This window comes from Eimeria necatrix, genomic scaffold (genome assembly GCF_000499385.1).
Source record: "Eimeria necatrix Houghton genomic scaffold, Enh_scaff519, whole genome shotgun sequence".
Taxonomy (NCBI): domain Eukaryota; phylum Apicomplexa; class Conoidasida; order Eucoccidiorida; family Eimeriidae; genus Eimeria; species Eimeria necatrix.
The window spans coordinates 1-15,000 of record NW_013654392.1 but is presented as its reverse complement, the minus strand read 5'-3'; the positions used below and the strand labels follow the sequence as shown (position 1 = coordinate 15,000).

The following is a 15,000-nucleotide window of genomic DNA, read 5'->3' as shown; positions in this document are numbered from 1 at the left end:
TGGAGGAAAAAGAAGAAGAGGGTTTGCAGCTTTCAGACATGACGGAGTTTTGCCGGAGTGTATTGACACCTTTGGAAAAGGCGCAGGAGGCCAGAGCGACTCTCTTAGGCGCGAGACTCACCAGGCAAACCCTAAACCCTAAACCCTAAACCCTAAACCCTAAACCCTAAACCCTAAACCCTAAGCCCTAAGCCCTAAGCCGACCTTGCGTAGCCGTAAGGCCCGCTGGGGGAGTGCGTGAGCTGCGGCCGAGCGGGCCTGACGGGGAGGGAAGGGATGAGGGTTTAGGGTTTAGGGTTTAGGGTTTAGGGCTTGCTGCAGGGGCATCAAGATCGGCAGCAGCAGCAGCAGCAGCAGCAGCAGCAAAGCAGCACAAGGGTCTCTCTCGCGAGACAACGAGCAGCAGCGGGAGGAGACAGAAGAGGGAGAGTTGGTGGAGGCAGCAAAGGAAGACGACGGCGAAGACGAGGACTCAGAGGTACCCTAAACCCTAAACCCTAAACCCTAAACCCTAAACCCTAAACTGGGGGTTGCGAGTAGAAAGCACTGCACCCTAGAAGTGAGCTCTTATCTCCTAGCGAGCAAGAAAGCGCTGGAGAGGCCTTCAACGGCCACGCTTAGGAGGGTTTTGTTGAATTGGGGCTGGCGTTCTCGGTTTGCCCCGCTTCAAGGTGCTCTAGGGTTTAGGGTTTAGGGTTTAGGGTTTAGGGTTTAGGGTTTAATTTAGGGTTTAGGGTTTAGGGTTTAGGGTTTAGGGTTTAGGGTTTAGGGTTTAGGGTTTAGGGTTTAGGGGTTTAGGGTTTAGGGTTTAGGGTTTAGGGTTTAGGGTTTAGGGTTTAGGGTTTAGGGTTTAGGGTTTGTATTTAGGGTTTAGGGTTTAGGGTTTAGGGTTTAGGGTTTAGGGTTTAGGGTTTAGGGTTTAGGGTACGGTTTAGGCTTTCGGGTTTAGGGTTTAGGGTTTAGGGTTTAGGGTTTAGGGTTTAGGGTTTAGGGTTTAGGGTTTTGTTGAATTGGGGCTGGCGTTCTCGGTTTGCCCCGCTTCAAGGTGCTCTAGGGTTTAGGGTTTAGGGTTTAGGGTTTAGGGTTTAGGGTTTAGCAGTGGTCAGCTTAGGGTTTAGGGTTTAGGGTTTAGGGTTTAGGGTTTAGGGTTTAGGGTTTAGGGTTTGCGGTTTAGGGTTTAGGGTTTAGGGTTTAGGGTTTAGGGTTTAGGGTTTAGGGTTTAGGGTTTAGGGTTTTGTTTTAGGGTTTAGGGTTTAGGGTTTAGGGTTTAGGGTTTAGGGTTTAGGGTTTAGGGTTTAGGGTTTAGGGGTTTAGGGTTTAGGGTTTAGGGTTTAGGGTTTAGGGTTTAGGGTTTAGGGTTTAGGGTTTAGGGTTTGTAGTTTAGGGTTTAGGGTTTAGGGTTTAGGGTTTAGGGTTTAGGGTTTAGGGTTTAGGGTTTAGGGTTTGTGTGTGTCCTTCATTAGCCCGAGTTCATGGCGGAACAACCTATAGGAAATTCAGTCTCAGGCGCTCTGGCTTACCTACAAAGCAAAGGTGCTGCAGCACCCCTTTTATTCTGCTGCTGCTGCTGCTGCTGCTGCTGCTGCTGCTGCAATTGCTGTTGCTGCTGCTGCTGCAGCTGCTGCTGCTGCTGCTGCTGACGCATTATTGGTGTAGGCTGAGGCTTGCAAAAGAAGCGTGGGGCCCCTTCACTTTGTGCTCCTCGACTAGCGCCTAGGGTTTAGGGTTTAGGGTTTAGGGTTTAGGGTTTAGGGTTTAGGGTTTAGGGTTTAGGGTTTGCGGTTCAGACTTCTTTTCTTTGGATAAGATCCGGCGGCGGCGGGGCCACCACTTGGAGCAGCCGCTGCACAACGCGGACTCTGGCAAAGAAGTGAACATAGACTACAGAGACGCGTTTGGGAATGTCATGGTTCGCCAAACCCTAAACCCTAAACCCTAAACCCTAAACCCTAAACCCTAAACCCTCGGTGCTGAGTCCTCAGTGCGTCGGGAGGAGGGCGCGGCGCGGCGCCGCCGGAGTCCAGCGCGGCGGCTGCGCGGGCTGCTGCCGCCCGCTGCTGCTGCTGCTGCTGCTGCTGCTGCTGCAGCGTTTAGGGTTTAGGGTTTAGGGTTTAGGGTTTAGGGTTTGGGCTGCGCAGACCGCCAAGGACGCCTTCCGGCGGATTTCCTGGCACTTTCACGGGAAGTTTCCGAGTTTGCGAAAACAAGAAAAGAAATTAAAAAAGTTGGAGTTGGGTGAGTTGGGGTGTACGTACACCGCAGCTGCATGCATGCGCATGCGCATGCATGCGCAGCGAGTCTCTTTTGGGGGCTTTTTTGTCTCTTTGCGGGTTTTTTTGTCTCCTTTTTTGTCTCCTTTTGGGGCTCTTTTGTCTGCTTTTTCTCCGTCTTTCCCTCTTTTATTTCTGTCTCCTTTTTGTCCCTTTTGTCTCCTTTTTTTTTCCAATTTTCTTTTTTCTTTTTTGTCTCTTTTCCACCATCTCCGAGAGGAGACACTTGGTTTGCAGCTGCCTCTTTTGTCTCTTTTTATTTCTGTTTTCTCTTTATTCCATTTTCCTTTTTTATTTATTCTTTTTTCATTATTTCTTCCGTCTTTTTAATTTATTTCGCCTTTTTAGTTTATTTTGTCTCTTTTCATTTATTTTGTCTCTTCTCTATTTCTTCTGTCTCCTTTTATCTCTCCTGTCTCCTTTTACCACTTCTTTTTCCTGCTGTCTCCTCCGCTCATGCTGCCTCCATTTCTTGTGTCTCCTTTTCCCTGCTGCTGCTGCTGCTGCTGCTGCTGCTGCTGCTGCTGTTGCTGCTGCTGCTGCTGCTGCTGCAGAAAGGAGACTGCAGGAAAACCTAATGGAGTCTCTTCCGACCCTCAAGGCCCTCCAGCGCGTCCAGGAGGGAGAGGGCACGGCCCACCTCGTACTCACTGGCGGCAGCCTCGACGCCTAGCTAGCTAGCTAGCTAGCTAGCTAGCTAGCTAGCTGTTGATTAGCGAGCTAGCTGGCTAGCTAGCTAGCTAGCTAGCTAGCTAGCTGGTGATTAGCTAGCTAGCTGGCTAGCTAACCAGCTAGCTAGCTAGCTAGCTAGCTAACGGGTGGTTAATTGATTGTCTAGGTACCTATCTAGCTAGCTAGCTGGTGGCTAGCTAGCTAGCTAGCTAACCAGGTGGTGGGTGGCTTGCCAGCTAGCCGGTGGCTAGCTAGCTAGCTAGGTGGCTGGCTGGCTGGCTCGATAGTTAGCCAGGTGGTGTCTGGCTAGCTAGCTAGCCAATGGCTAGCTGGCTGGCTCCGTCAGGAGTGTGCGTACACTCCGTAACGAGCGCTGCTGCGGTGTACGTACACCGTAGACACCTGCGGCTGGCTAGCCAGCTAGCTAGCTAGCCACCTAGCCAGCTAGCTAGCTAGCCAGCCTGCTAGCTAGCAAGCCAGCTAGGTACCTAGCTTGCCAGCAACACAGCTAGCTGGCTAGCTAGCCAGCTAGCTAGCTAGCTAACTAGCTAGCCAGCTAGCTAGCTAGCTAGCCCCGTATGGCCGGCAGCTCAGGAGGTTGAGCAGCAAGGTGTACGTACACCTGCGCCAACTTGTCGGCTGTTTTGCTGCTGCAAAAAAAAGAAATAAAAGGCTCAGGTGTACGTACACCCCGGCCCGCGCAAGGCGTTCGAGGGTTTGGGCTTTAGCACAGACAGGCGAGCAGCTAGCTGCCCAGCTAGCTAGCTAGCTAGCCAGCTAGCGAGCCAGCTACTTAGCTAGTCAGCTAAATAGCTACCAAGCTAGCTAGCTACTTAGCTCGTTAGCTAGCTAGCTGGGTTGCTAGCTAACTGGCCACGTCATGAAGTAGGCAGCCAGGTAGTCAGCTGGCTGGCTAGCTAGCTAGCTAGCTAGCTAGCCGGCCAGCTAGCCATATGGCTAGGTCGCTAGCTAGCCACTTCGCCTCTCCCCAGCAGCTGCTAGCTCTGCAGACTTTCCCAGCAAGCCCTTGGCTAGCTGACTCAGCCCCTGGCTAGTTAGTAGCTAGCTAGTTAGCTGGCTAGCTGGTAGCTAGGTAGCTAGCTAGGCAACTAGCTAGGTAGCTAGCTAGGAAGCTAGCCAGGTAGCTGGCTATGTAGCTAGCTACATAGCTAGCTGGCGAGACCCCCAGGCATGTAGCTAGCTAGCTGTCGAGGCCCCTAGCTAGCTAGCTATATGGCCAGCTAGCTACTTGCTCGTTGGCTAGCTGGTTGGTCACGGACTAGCTGTGCAGCTAGCTGGTAATTTCTTGAGTAGCTAGCTGCTTATTCGCTCGCCGCCTGGCTAGCTAGCTCTTCAGTGGCTAGCCGCCCAGCTAGCTATAGTCAATGCTCAGCTAGCTAGCTGGCTAGCCAGTCAACCGGCTAGGCAGCTAGCTAGCTAGTCAGCCAGTCAGTTAGCTAGCCAGCTACCTGGCTAGCTAGCTAGCTAGCTAGCCGCTAGCTGGGAAGTGACGGGATCTGTGAAGAATGCTGTGGAGTCAATTTCTTGCGCAGCAGAAGACAGAGCTGTCTGCTGCTGCTCGTGTTTGCTGTTGCTGCTGTTGCTGCTGCTGCTGCTGCTGCGCTGCGTTTGCTGCTGCTGCTGCTGCGCTGCTGCTGCTGCGTGTGAGTACAAACGCAGAGTCGTTGACACACACGCCAAAAGCCGCAGCTGCACCAGCAGCAGCAGCTGCTGCTGCGCTACTGCTGCTGCTGCTGCCTGGCTGCTGCTGCTGCTGCTGCTGCTGCTGCTGCTGCTGCTGCTGCTGCTGCGCTGCTGCTGCTGCTGCTGCAGTCAAATGTAGTTGTGGAGCTGCTTGTCTTTGAAGGGGTCCAGCCCCAAGTAAACCCGCAGCCAAATTGTCTCCAAAGGGCCCCACAGCCCTTCGCCGCTCCAGGGCTTTGCTGCTGAGGAGAAGCGCAGCACGGAGATGGGTCTGCATGCAGCCCACACGGGCGGCGGCAGCGCCTCTGCTGCTGCTGCTGCTGCTGCTGCTGCTGCTGCTGCTGCTGCTGCTGCTGCTGCTGCTGCTGCTGCTGCTGCTGTGCTGCTGCTGCTGCTGCTGCTGCTGCTGCTGCTGCTGCTGCTGCTGCTGCTGCTGCTGCTGCTGCTGGCGGCGAGGGCGCGGCCGGCGCCGCTGCTGCTCCAGAAAGAGGGGGGGGCAAGGGCAAGGGGCTGCTCCAGCCGCCTGGCTCCGTCCCCTCCTGCTGCTGCTGCTGCTGCTGCGGCTGCTGCTGCTGCTGCTGCTGCTGCTGCTGCTGCTGCTGCTGCGGCTCTGTCTCTGCCGTGAAAGAGCTGCTCTGCAGCAGCCTCCGCACGTGGGCACTGAGCTCTGTTGCTGCTGCTGCTGCTGCTGCAGCGTCGCTGTTTGCTTCAAAGCCCCAACCCTCATATTGCATGCAGCTGGGGGCCCCCTGGGGGGCCCCCGGGGGCCCCCGGGGCCCCTCGTGGAAAGTGTCCGGGGGCCCCCTGGGGCGAGCAGTCTCCTCTGGAGCGCTCTGCGGGCTGCTGCTGCTGCTGTTCCTGCTGCTGCTGTTCCTGCTGCTGCTGCTGCTGCTGCTGCTGGCGGGCTTGCGGGTTTTGTGTCTCTCCGAGTCCGAAGTGTCTCCTGAGCTGGGAGAGGGAGAAGAGGAGACAGCTGGAGACAAGGAGACTGAGGGGGGCGAGGGCGCGGGGCTGTTGCTGCTGCTGCTGCTGCTGCTGCTGCTGCTGCTGCTGCCCTCCGCCTCCCCCTCCAGCTCCTGCAGCATTTGCTGCATCGCCCCCACCAGCAGCCCCACAGGCAGCAGGGGGCCCCCCAAGACCCCACTGTCTCCTTCTCTGTCTCTTGAGAAAGAAAGAGACACTGAGAGACTGCTGCCGCTCCCCACGGAGGAGTAGTGCGTGTAGAGGCCCCCTGTCTCCCCGGGGGCCCCCCCCGCAGCAGCAGCAGCAGCAGCAGCAGCAGCAGCAGCAGCGGGGGGGGCCCCGTGCAGGCCCTGCAAAGAAGCAAGAGACTGCACTCGCACTGCACAGTCTCCTCCCTTGGAGACAAACATCCGCGACAGGGGGCCCTCCGCGCGGCTGCTGTTCGAGCGCCCCTCCAGGGGCCCCGGGGGGCCCCCAGGGGCCCCCGGGGGCCCTCGGGGGCCCTCCAGGGGCCTCGGGGGGCCCCCAGGGGCCCCCGGGGGCCCTCGGGGGCCCCCCAGGGGCCCCGGGGGGCCCCCAGCCGCTTCTCGGGGGCCCTCCGGGGGCCCCACAGGGCCCTCAAGGGTTTCTGGGGGCCCCAGAAGTCCCTGGAGGGCCCTCAAGGGGCCCCCTTGGACTCCTAGGGGACCTGGGGCCCCCTGAGGGGCCCCCTTGGGGGCCCCCCGGGGCCCCCGAGGGCCCCAGAGGTGCTGCAGCCTCCTGGGGGTCTTCGAAGGCCACTTTTGTTGCTGCGGGGGCCCTGGGGCTCTGCGGAGGCGCTGCTGCTGCTCCCGCAGCAGCAGCAGCAGCAGCAGCAGCAGCAGCAGCAGCAGGGCGAGTGAGCTGCTGCAGCATAATGTGGCTGGCGTTGCACCTGAAGGGCAGCCTGTGGGGAGACTCCCAAGAAAACCAATCGGAGAAGAAGTTGTTGAGGTAAAGAGTGAAGAGCTGGTCGCATGCGTGCTGCTGCTGCTGCTGCTGCTGCTGCAAGGTGGCTGTTCGCGGAGACAGCAGCTGCGCTGCTGCTGCTGCTGCTGCTGCTGCTGCTGCTGGGCCTCCGTCGCGGCCAGCAGCAGCAGCCCCGTCTGCTGCGAAAGGGGCCAACCTGACCGACACGCTGACCCCCGGCGCAGCAACTTTGCTGCTGCTGCTGCTGCTGCTGCTGCTGCTGCTGCTGCTGCTGCTGCGGGGGTTCTGCTGCAGGGGACAGCTGCAGCGGCTCCATTTCCAAGAAGTAAACCACCAAGTGCGACAGACGCAAAACCCCAAACACTTCGTACCCTGAAAGGAACGCGGGGGCCCCCCTGGGGGGCCCCTCCGCAGGGGCCCCCGGGGGCCCCCCTTCTGGAGGGGTCCCCTTTGGGGGGCCCCTCTCCGCGGGGGGCCCCCCTGGGGGGCCCTCAGCGGGGCCCCCCTCCGCGGCCCCCGGGGGGCCCCCTTCAGGACAGGGCCTCTTCCCGGGGGCCCCCAGGAGGGGACCCGCAGCTGTACCCTCGCTCCCGGGGGCCCCTGCAGCAGGGGGCCCCTGCGAGCGCCCCTTCGTGGGGGGCCCCCCAGGGGCCCTCTGCGAAAGGGCTTCCGCTGGGGGCCCTGTGGGGCCCCCCTCAGAGGCCCCTCTGGGGGGGCCCCCAACAGGGGGCCCCGTGTGGGCCCCCTCAGGGGCCCCTGTGGACGAGCCCCCCCCAGGCAGCCCCTCGGGGGTCCTCCCAGGGGCCCCCGTGGCCGAGGCCCCCTCGGGGCCCCCTGCGGGGGCCCCCCCAGGGGGCCCCAGGGGGGGCCCCCCAGGGGGCCCCGGGGGCCCCGGGGGCCCCAAGGGGGGCCCCCCCGGGGGCCCCGGGGGCGCGTTAGGGTTTGGTTTGTTGTCTGCGTTGTCGAGCTGGCGAATGAGGGAAAGGAGAGAGGGTTTGGTGTGGGGCGCGGCGAGGACAAGAAGGGGAAAAAGAGACAAAGAATTGTTCAAAGACTTTATTAGACAAAGGAGACCCGGAGAGTCGACTGGGGAGGCCACTGCCGTGGCGTAGGCCTTTCTTGGGGTGTACGTACACCCCGGGGGGGCCCCCGGCGCGGGCGCAGAGCCCGGGGGGGCCCCCGCGGTGTACGTACACCCCGGGGGGGGGGCCGAGGCCGCCATGGCGCCGCCCAGCTGCTGCTGCTGCTGCTGCTGCTGCTGCTGCTGCAGGGGCCCCCGGGCCCCGCCGGCGCCGCAAAGACAAGCAGCAGCACTTCAGCAGCAGCAGCTGGCGGGCGCGGGGGCCCCTCGGGTGTCTGTACACCGCGGCTCTGCGCAGCAGCGCGGAATCTGCGGGCGGCGCGTCGAAGCGCTGCTGCTGCTGCTGCGGCTGCTGCTGCTGCTGCTGCTGCTGCAGCTAGCCACACGCAGCCGAGCCGCCCGGGGCTCCGGCGCGGAAACTGCAGCCCGGGAAAAGGGCAATAAAAACTTCTTTTTTTAATTTATTTTAATTCAAGTTTTGCGCAAAAAGGCGAAAAAAAGCGCCGAAAATGGCGCAGGGAGAGCAGCAGCAGCAGCAGCGGCTGGGGTGTACAGGCAGCTGCGGCGTGCGGTGTACGTACACCTCACTGCCCGTTCCTTGTCTTTCATTTCCTTCCAAACGCCACTAATGAATTTTCTCCATCAAAAAGGGATTTCTTGCATGCACAACGCGCACACATGGCGCAGCAGCAGCAGCAGCAGCAGCAGCAGCAGCAGCAGCAGCAGCAGCGCTCAGCTGGGGGGCCCCCCGCAGCATCGGCAGCAGCAGCAAGGGGGCCCCGTCACCTCCTAACTGAAGTCTTCTCCCAATCTCGGGGCGCTTCTTTCTGCAGTTTCCTTCAAAGTTCACTTTTTACAATCCAAAGCAATCCAGCAGCAGCAGCAGCAGCAGCAGCAGCAGCAGCAGCAGCAGCAGCAGCAAACCACTCGGGGCTGCTCCACCGATAGACTCTTCTTCGTCTCTGCGCTTTCCGCCCCGCGCCTTCCCAGTGTACATACACCGCAACACACCGTATCTACAGCTGCAGCAGCTGAGCTGGGGGCTCCGCGCCCCCAACCCTCCCGAAACCCTAAACCCTAAACCCTAAACCCTAAACCCTAAACCCTAATTCCCGGGAGACAGAAGCGTTGCCTCGGTCTCGCGTGTACGTACCCCCCACGACTCGTGGGAGACACCGCCGAGCGTGAGTCTCCGAGCAGCAGCAGCAGCAGCAGCAGCAGCAGCAGCAGCAGCAGCACACTTGCAACGACAAAGACACCGACAGCTGCAGCAGCAGCAGCAGCAACAGCAACAACAATAACGACAGGAACCGCGGCGGTGAAAACAGCAGCAGCAGCAGCAGCAGCAGCAACAGCATCTGCAGCAACAACAGCAACAGCTGCAGCAACAGCAACAACAACGGCAACAGCAGCAATAACGGCAGCAATAACAGCAGCAATAACAGCAGCAGCAACAAAGACAACGGCGAAACCCGCAGGAACTGCAGCAGCAACAGCAGCAACGACAGCAGCAGCAACAGCAGCTGCAGCAGCAAGGATACCACGATGACGTGGAGTTTTCCCGTCTGTACATGAAAAATCCTTGAAGTTCGTTGAATAGTTTAGGGTTTAGGGTTTAGGGTTTAGGGTTTAGGGTTTAGGGTTTAGGGTTTGGGCTGCCATGGAGGACCACGTGAGCATATCTCGTTCGCCGCTGCAGCGGTATGAGCAGCAGCACGAGCTGCAGCAGCAGGAGCAAGAGCGGAAGCAGCAGCAGCGAGAGCGGCAGCAGCAGCAGCAGCAAGAGCGGAAGCAGCAGCAGAAAGAGCTGGAGCTGCAGCAGCAGCAGCAGCAGCAGCAGGACAGCACCCGCACCTCGCCAGCAGCAGCAGCAGGCCGAGACGACTCGACAGCAGCGGAGGCCAGTGTGAGAGGAGACGATCCAGCAGCAGCAGCAGCAGCAGCAGCAGCAGCAGATGAGGACTCTGTGGCAGTGGGCATTTTGCCTTCAGGAGATGGAGCAGCAGCAGCAGCAGCAGCAGCAGCAGCAGCAGCAGGCGGTGCCACGCATCGAAGCAAGCACCAAAGAGGAAGCAGCCGCGTCCTGCCAGAGCCGCCCTACCGGCAGCAGCAGCAGCAGCAGCAGCAGCAGCACCAGCAGCAGCAGCAGGATGGGGAGCAGGGGGAGCAGCTGCAGCAGCAGCAGCAGGAGCAGCAGCTGCAGCAGGAGCAGCAGCAGCAGCAGCAGCGGGAGCTGCGCGACGTGTGCGTGGGCAGCTCGTACGTGCCCCGGGTGAGCAGCAGCAGCAGCAGCAGCAGCAGAAGTGTCTCTTCTCTGCAGCAGCCGCTGCTGGGGGCCCCCTCGAGTTTGCTGTCGGATGTGGGGCCCCACAGCTGCTCCCGCGTGGCTAGCCAGGCAGCTAGCGAGGCCGCGGGGCAGCTAGCTGGGCCCCTGCGCAGCAGCAGCAGCAGCAGCAGCAGCAGCAGCAGCAGCTTGCGGGAGAAGCTGCTGGGCTACGGGCGCTGTCTCTTCAAGCCCAGTGTCTCCTCAGAGGGGGGCCCCCAAGAGGGTACTGTCTCCTTGTCTCCGGGGGGCCCCCCTTCGGGCCTAATGGGTTCTTTGGCTTCTTCCTTGCGCCTGTCTCTCGGCCGCAGTTCCCGCGCGCCCCCAGTACCCTCTTCCTCCCGGGGGGCCCCCCTGGGGGCCCCCCTGGGGGCCCCCCTGGGGGCCCCCCTGGGGGCCCCGCTGTGGGCGTCGGGAGGGGGCCCCGCGTCGGGCCCGTCGCTGGGGGCGTGGTGGGGGCCCCCCGGGGGCCCCCTGGAGCCTGTTTGGGGGGGCCCCCGGGCCCCAAAGGGGACGGAAGCTGACAGTGGTGGACATTAGCGAAGGATGCATGCAGCGGCGGAGTGTACAGACACCCGAGCTGCTGCGGCTGGTGCACCTGCACAACAAGAGACAGGAACTTTTGGAGACAAAAGTGGGGGCTTTGAAGCTGCGGGACTTGCGACAAGTAGTGTCTCCTTTTGGAGACGGGAGGCCCAGCATTGAAGTCCGCAGGAACTGTCTCCTCGTGAACTTGCCGGGGGTGCGTTGCATTTTGCTGCACCGCCGCGTGCTGCTGCTGCCGCCCCCGGCGCCGCGCTGCAGCAGCAGCAGCAGCAGCAGCAGCAGCAGCAGCAGCAGCAGCTGCTGCAGCACCGGCAGCAGCAGCTCCTTCTTCAACGCCCACGCCCACCGCCTCCCCAGGACCCTCCACTTCTCGGACACCCACAATGGAGAAGAGGCAAGATAGGGCTTAGGGTTTAGGGTTTAGGGTTTAGGGTTTAGGGTTTAGGGTTTAGGGTTTAGGGTTTAGGGTTTAGGGTTGGGGTTTGGGTTTGGGGGCGGGCGCGGCCGCGTCCAGTGGGGCGCGCGGTGGGCCTAGAGCGCGCGAGGCCTGGCGCCAGGCCTTAGGGTTTAGGGTTAGGGTTTAGGGTTAGGGTTTAGGGTTAGGGTTTAGGGTTTAGGGTTTAGGGTTTGGGGTTTGGGGTTTGGCAGGAGGGTTTGCGGGGCCCCGAGGGTTTGGACCCCTACGAGTCGCTGATTTCCAAACTTCTCCATTTGAGCGAATTGAAGCGCTCGGGGCCCCCCGAGTTTGCAGTCCTCGAGGCCCTCCTAGTCCACGTCAGCACTGTCTCCTTTTGTCTCCTTTTGTCTCTTTTTGTCTCTTTTTGTCTCCTTTTTGTCTCCTTTTTGGCTCCTTTTTGTCTCCTTTTTGTCTCCTTTTTGGGTCCTTTTTTTCTCCTTTTGTGGTCCTTTTTTGTCTCCCTTTTTGGCCTTTTTTGTCTCCTTTTTAGGTCCTTTTTTGTCTCCCTTTTTGGCCTTTTTTGTCTCCCTTTTTGGCTCCTTTTGTCTCCTTTTTTGTCTCCTGTTGTCTCCTTTTTGGGCCTTTTTGTCTCCTTTTCGGGCCTTTTCGTCTCTTTTTTGTCTCCTTCTTTGGCCCTTTTTGTCTCCCTTTTGTCTCCTTCTTTGGCCCTTCAGTCTCCTTGTTGTCCTCTTTTTCAGTTTTTTTTGTCTCCTTTTTTGTGTCCCTTTGTCTCCTTTGTTTTCTCTCCATTTAATTTTTTTGTCTTCTTTCGGCCCTTCTTGTCTCCCTTTGTTTCCTTTTTGTCTCCTTTTGTTCTCTTTTTCCTCTCCTGTGTCTCTTTTGGCTCTGTTGTCTCCTTTTTATTTCCTTCTTTTATGTCCTTTTTGTCTCCTCCTGTCTCCTTTTGATTTCGTTCTTTTATGTCCTTTTTGTCTCCTCCTGTCTCCTTTTGATTTCCTTTTATCTCCTTTTGATTTCCTTTTGTCTCTTCTTCTTTAATTGTCTTTTTTTGTCCCTTTTTCTTCTCTCTTGTCTCCTTTCCTCTTTTTCCTGTCTCCTAATTGTGTCTTTTTGCTGCCTCATTTAATTGTCTCCTTTCCTGTCTCCTTTCATCAACGCTCTCGACTGTCTCCTTTTAATTGTCTCCTTTTAATTGTCTCCTTTTAATTGTCTCCTTTTAATTGTCTCCTTTTAATTGCCTCCCTTCGACTGTCTCCTTTTAATTGTCTCCTTTTAATTGTCTCCCTTTAACCGTCTCCTTTTAGTTGTCTCCTTTTAATTGCCTCCTTTTTATTGTCTCCATTTAATTGTCTCCTTTTTATTGTCTCCTTTTAATTGTCTCATCTTGCTTGTCTCATCTTAATTATCTCCTTTTAATTGTCTCCTTTTAATTGTCTCCTTTTAATTGTCTCCTTTTAATTGTCTCCTTTTAATTGTCTCCTTTTAATTGTCTCCTTCCACCCATCTCCTCGAAACTGTCTCCCTTTTAAATTATCTCCTTCAAACTGTCTCCTTTAAAGCTCTCTCTTTTAAAACTGTCTCCTTCCAAACTGTCTCCTTTTAAACTGTCTCCTTTAAAAGTGTTAAAAGTGTCTTTTTCAAACTGTCTCCTTTTGAACTGTCTCCTTTTCCACTGTCTCCTCGAACTTCAGATTACCCCTTTTTAAACTGTCTCCTTTAAAAGTGTCTACTTCAAAAATGTCTCCTTCAAAAGTGTCTTCTTTTTGACTGTCTCCAAAACAGTCTCCTCCTAAAGTGTCTCCTTTTAAAGTGTCTCCTTTAAATGTGTCTCCTTTAAACTTGTCTCCTTTAATATTGTCTCCTTTAAAGATGTCTCATTTAAAAATGTCTCCTTTAAAATTGTTTCCTCTGAAACTGTCTCCCCTTTGGCTGTCTCCTCGAAATGTCTCCTTTAAACTGTCTCCTTTAAAACTCTCTCTTTTAGAACTGTCTCCTTTTTGCCTGTCTCCTTCAAAAGCGTCTCCTTCAAAAGTGTCTCTTTTTAAAAGTGTCTCTTTTTAAAAGTGTCTCTTTTGTGACTGTCTCCTTTCGAAGTGTCTCCTTTTTGCCTGTCTCCTCTAAAAGTGTCTCCCTTTTGACTGACTCCTTTTTGGCTGCCACCTTTCTGAGTGTCTCCTTTAAAAGTGTCTCCTTTCCGACTGTCTCCTTCGAAACTGTCTCCTTTCGAACTGTCTCTTTTTTGCCTGTCTCCTTCAAACTGTCTCCTTCAAACTGTCTCCTTCAAACTGCCTCCTTCAAACTGTCTCCTTCAAACTGTCTCCTTCAAACTGTCTCCTTCAAAGTGTCTCTTTCAAGCTGTCTCTTTTAAACTGTCTCTTCTAAACTGTCTCCTTTAAACTGTCCCTTCCGAGCTGTCTCTTAAACTGTCTCCTTTTTAAAAGTGTCTCGTTTTGCCTGTCTCCTTTAAACTGTCTCCCTTGAACTGTCTCCTTCAGACTGTCTCCTTTTTAAAACTGTCTCCTTTTGCTGTCTGTCTCTTTCAAACTGTCTCCTTTTCAAAACTGTCTCTTCCAAACTGTCTCCTTCTTAAAACTGTCTCCTCGAAACTGTCTCCTTTTCAAAACTGTCTCCTTTTAAAAACTGTCTCCTTTTAAAAACTGTCTCCTTTTAAAAACTGTCTCCTTTTAAAAACTGTCTCCTTTTGCGTCAGGCGTGCGAGAACTTGTTGGGGGAGTTGAGTCCGCTGGCAGCAGCAGCGGAGGGTTTGCTGCTGCTGCTGCAGGAGGAGCGCAGCAGCAGCAGCAGCAGCAGCAGCTTGCTGCGGCGCTGCTCCGCCCTCAAAAGGAGACTCTGCAGCAGCAAGGAACTCACGAAGGGACTCCAAAAAGCCTTGAAAGAACTCAATCAAGAAGGAGACATTTCCAGAATCGAACTCAGTCGTTTTTGGGAAAACGACCAACTCTGGGACTGTCCCCAAAGGTCTGCAAACGCAGAAGACGCGGAGATCCTCCTCGAGTGCTACGAGCAGGAAGTCGAGGCCATCTACCAAGTGAGGGTTTAGGGTTTAGGGTTTAGGGTTTAGGGTTTAGGGTTTAGTAGGGTTTAGGGTTTGGGGTTGGGGGGTGGAGGGACTAGGGTTTGGGTGAGGGGTTTGAGGTCTGCGTGTTCTGGGGCTTGCAATAGTGCTGGGTCTGTCTGCGAAAGCTAAACCGCCCTGCCAAACCCTAAACCCTAAACCCTAAACCCTAAACCCTAAACCCTAAACCCTAAACCGTAAACCCTGTTTCGTCGGCAAGCTGCCTTGGCGTCGCTGTCCCGCTGGTGCACTGTTGGGCGGCTTGGAAGCGCGCCCAAGCGCCAAACCCTAAACCCCAAACCCTAAACCCTAAACCCTAATTTAGGGTTTGCGCAGGTGATCGCGCGGACGGAGGAGGCCCTGGAAGACGCGCTGCAGCTGATGGAGCTGCAGCTGGCTTCGACTCGAAATGCTTTTCTTAAAAGCGAAATTGCTTTGGATATCTTATCCGCTTTTTTCGGGTTTGTTGCTGCTGCTGCTGGTCTCTTTGGAATGAACATAAAGAGCGGCTTGGAGAACGAGGAAAGGGTCTTTTGGGCTGCTGCTGCTGCTGCTGCTGCTGCTGCAGTGGCGCTGCTGCTGGCCGTCTACTGGTGGTTCCAGAGACAGAAACTCTGAGGAGACAACAGGAGACAAAAGGAGACACTTTTGCTGCTGCTGCTGCTGCTGCTGCTGGTCTCTTTGGAATGAACATAAAGAGACAAAAAGGACTAAAAGGGAGACAATGGAGAAGTTAAAAGGAGACAAAAGGAGACAAAAAGAGACAAAAAGGAGACAAAAAGGAGACAAATGGAGACAATGGAGGGTTGAAGAAGTTTGAAGGAGACAGAAAGATATTAGAGGAAATTTAAAAGAAGTGGAAGAGATAAAAGGAGACAAAAAGGGGACAAAAAAGGAGACAAAAAGGAGACTCAAATGGAGATGAAAGAAACAAAAAGGAGACAAAAAAGAAACAACAAAGGAGACAAAAAAAGGGACAGAAAGGGAAAACGAGGGACA

General features: G+C 56.2%; 3 protein-coding genes across 3 annotated transcripts; 1 reads left to right on the top strand and 2 right to left on the bottom strand.

The window, feature by feature from the left end:
- Window positions 1–4,681: 4,681 nt before the first annotated feature.
- On the bottom strand, window positions 4,682–6,019 carry ENH_00060310 (hypothetical protein, conserved; the record flags this gene model as incomplete). Its single annotated transcript, XM_013581936.1, has 1 exon — window positions 4,682–6,019. The coding sequence occupies one exon, from the start codon at window positions 6,017–6,019 to the stop codon at window positions 4,682–4,684; it is 1,338 nt and encodes a 445-aa protein (XP_013437390.1).
- Window positions 6,020–6,227: 208 nt separating this feature from the next.
- On the bottom strand, window positions 6,228–7,779 carry ENH_00060300 (glycogenin-1, putative; the record flags this gene model as incomplete). Its single annotated transcript, XM_013581935.1, has 2 exons — window positions 6,228–6,643; window positions 6,759–7,779. The coding sequence occupies 2 exons, from the start codon at window positions 7,777–7,779 to the stop codon at window positions 6,228–6,230; spliced, it is 1,437 nt and encodes a 478-aa protein (XP_013437389.1).
- A 1,519-nt stretch (window positions 7,780–9,298) lies between these two features.
- Window positions 9,299–14,619, top strand: ENH_00060290 (corA-like Mg2+ transporter domain-containing protein, putative; the record flags this gene model as incomplete). The annotated part of the gene is made up of 5 exons (XM_013581934.1): window positions 9,299–10,187; window positions 10,273–10,703; window positions 11,156–11,281; window positions 13,636–13,974; window positions 14,338–14,619. 5 exons carry the CDS (start codon window positions 9,299–9,301, stop codon window positions 14,617–14,619), a joined length of 2,067 nt encoding a protein of 688 aa, XP_013437388.1.
- Between the last annotated feature and the right edge of the window lie 381 nt (window positions 14,620–15,000).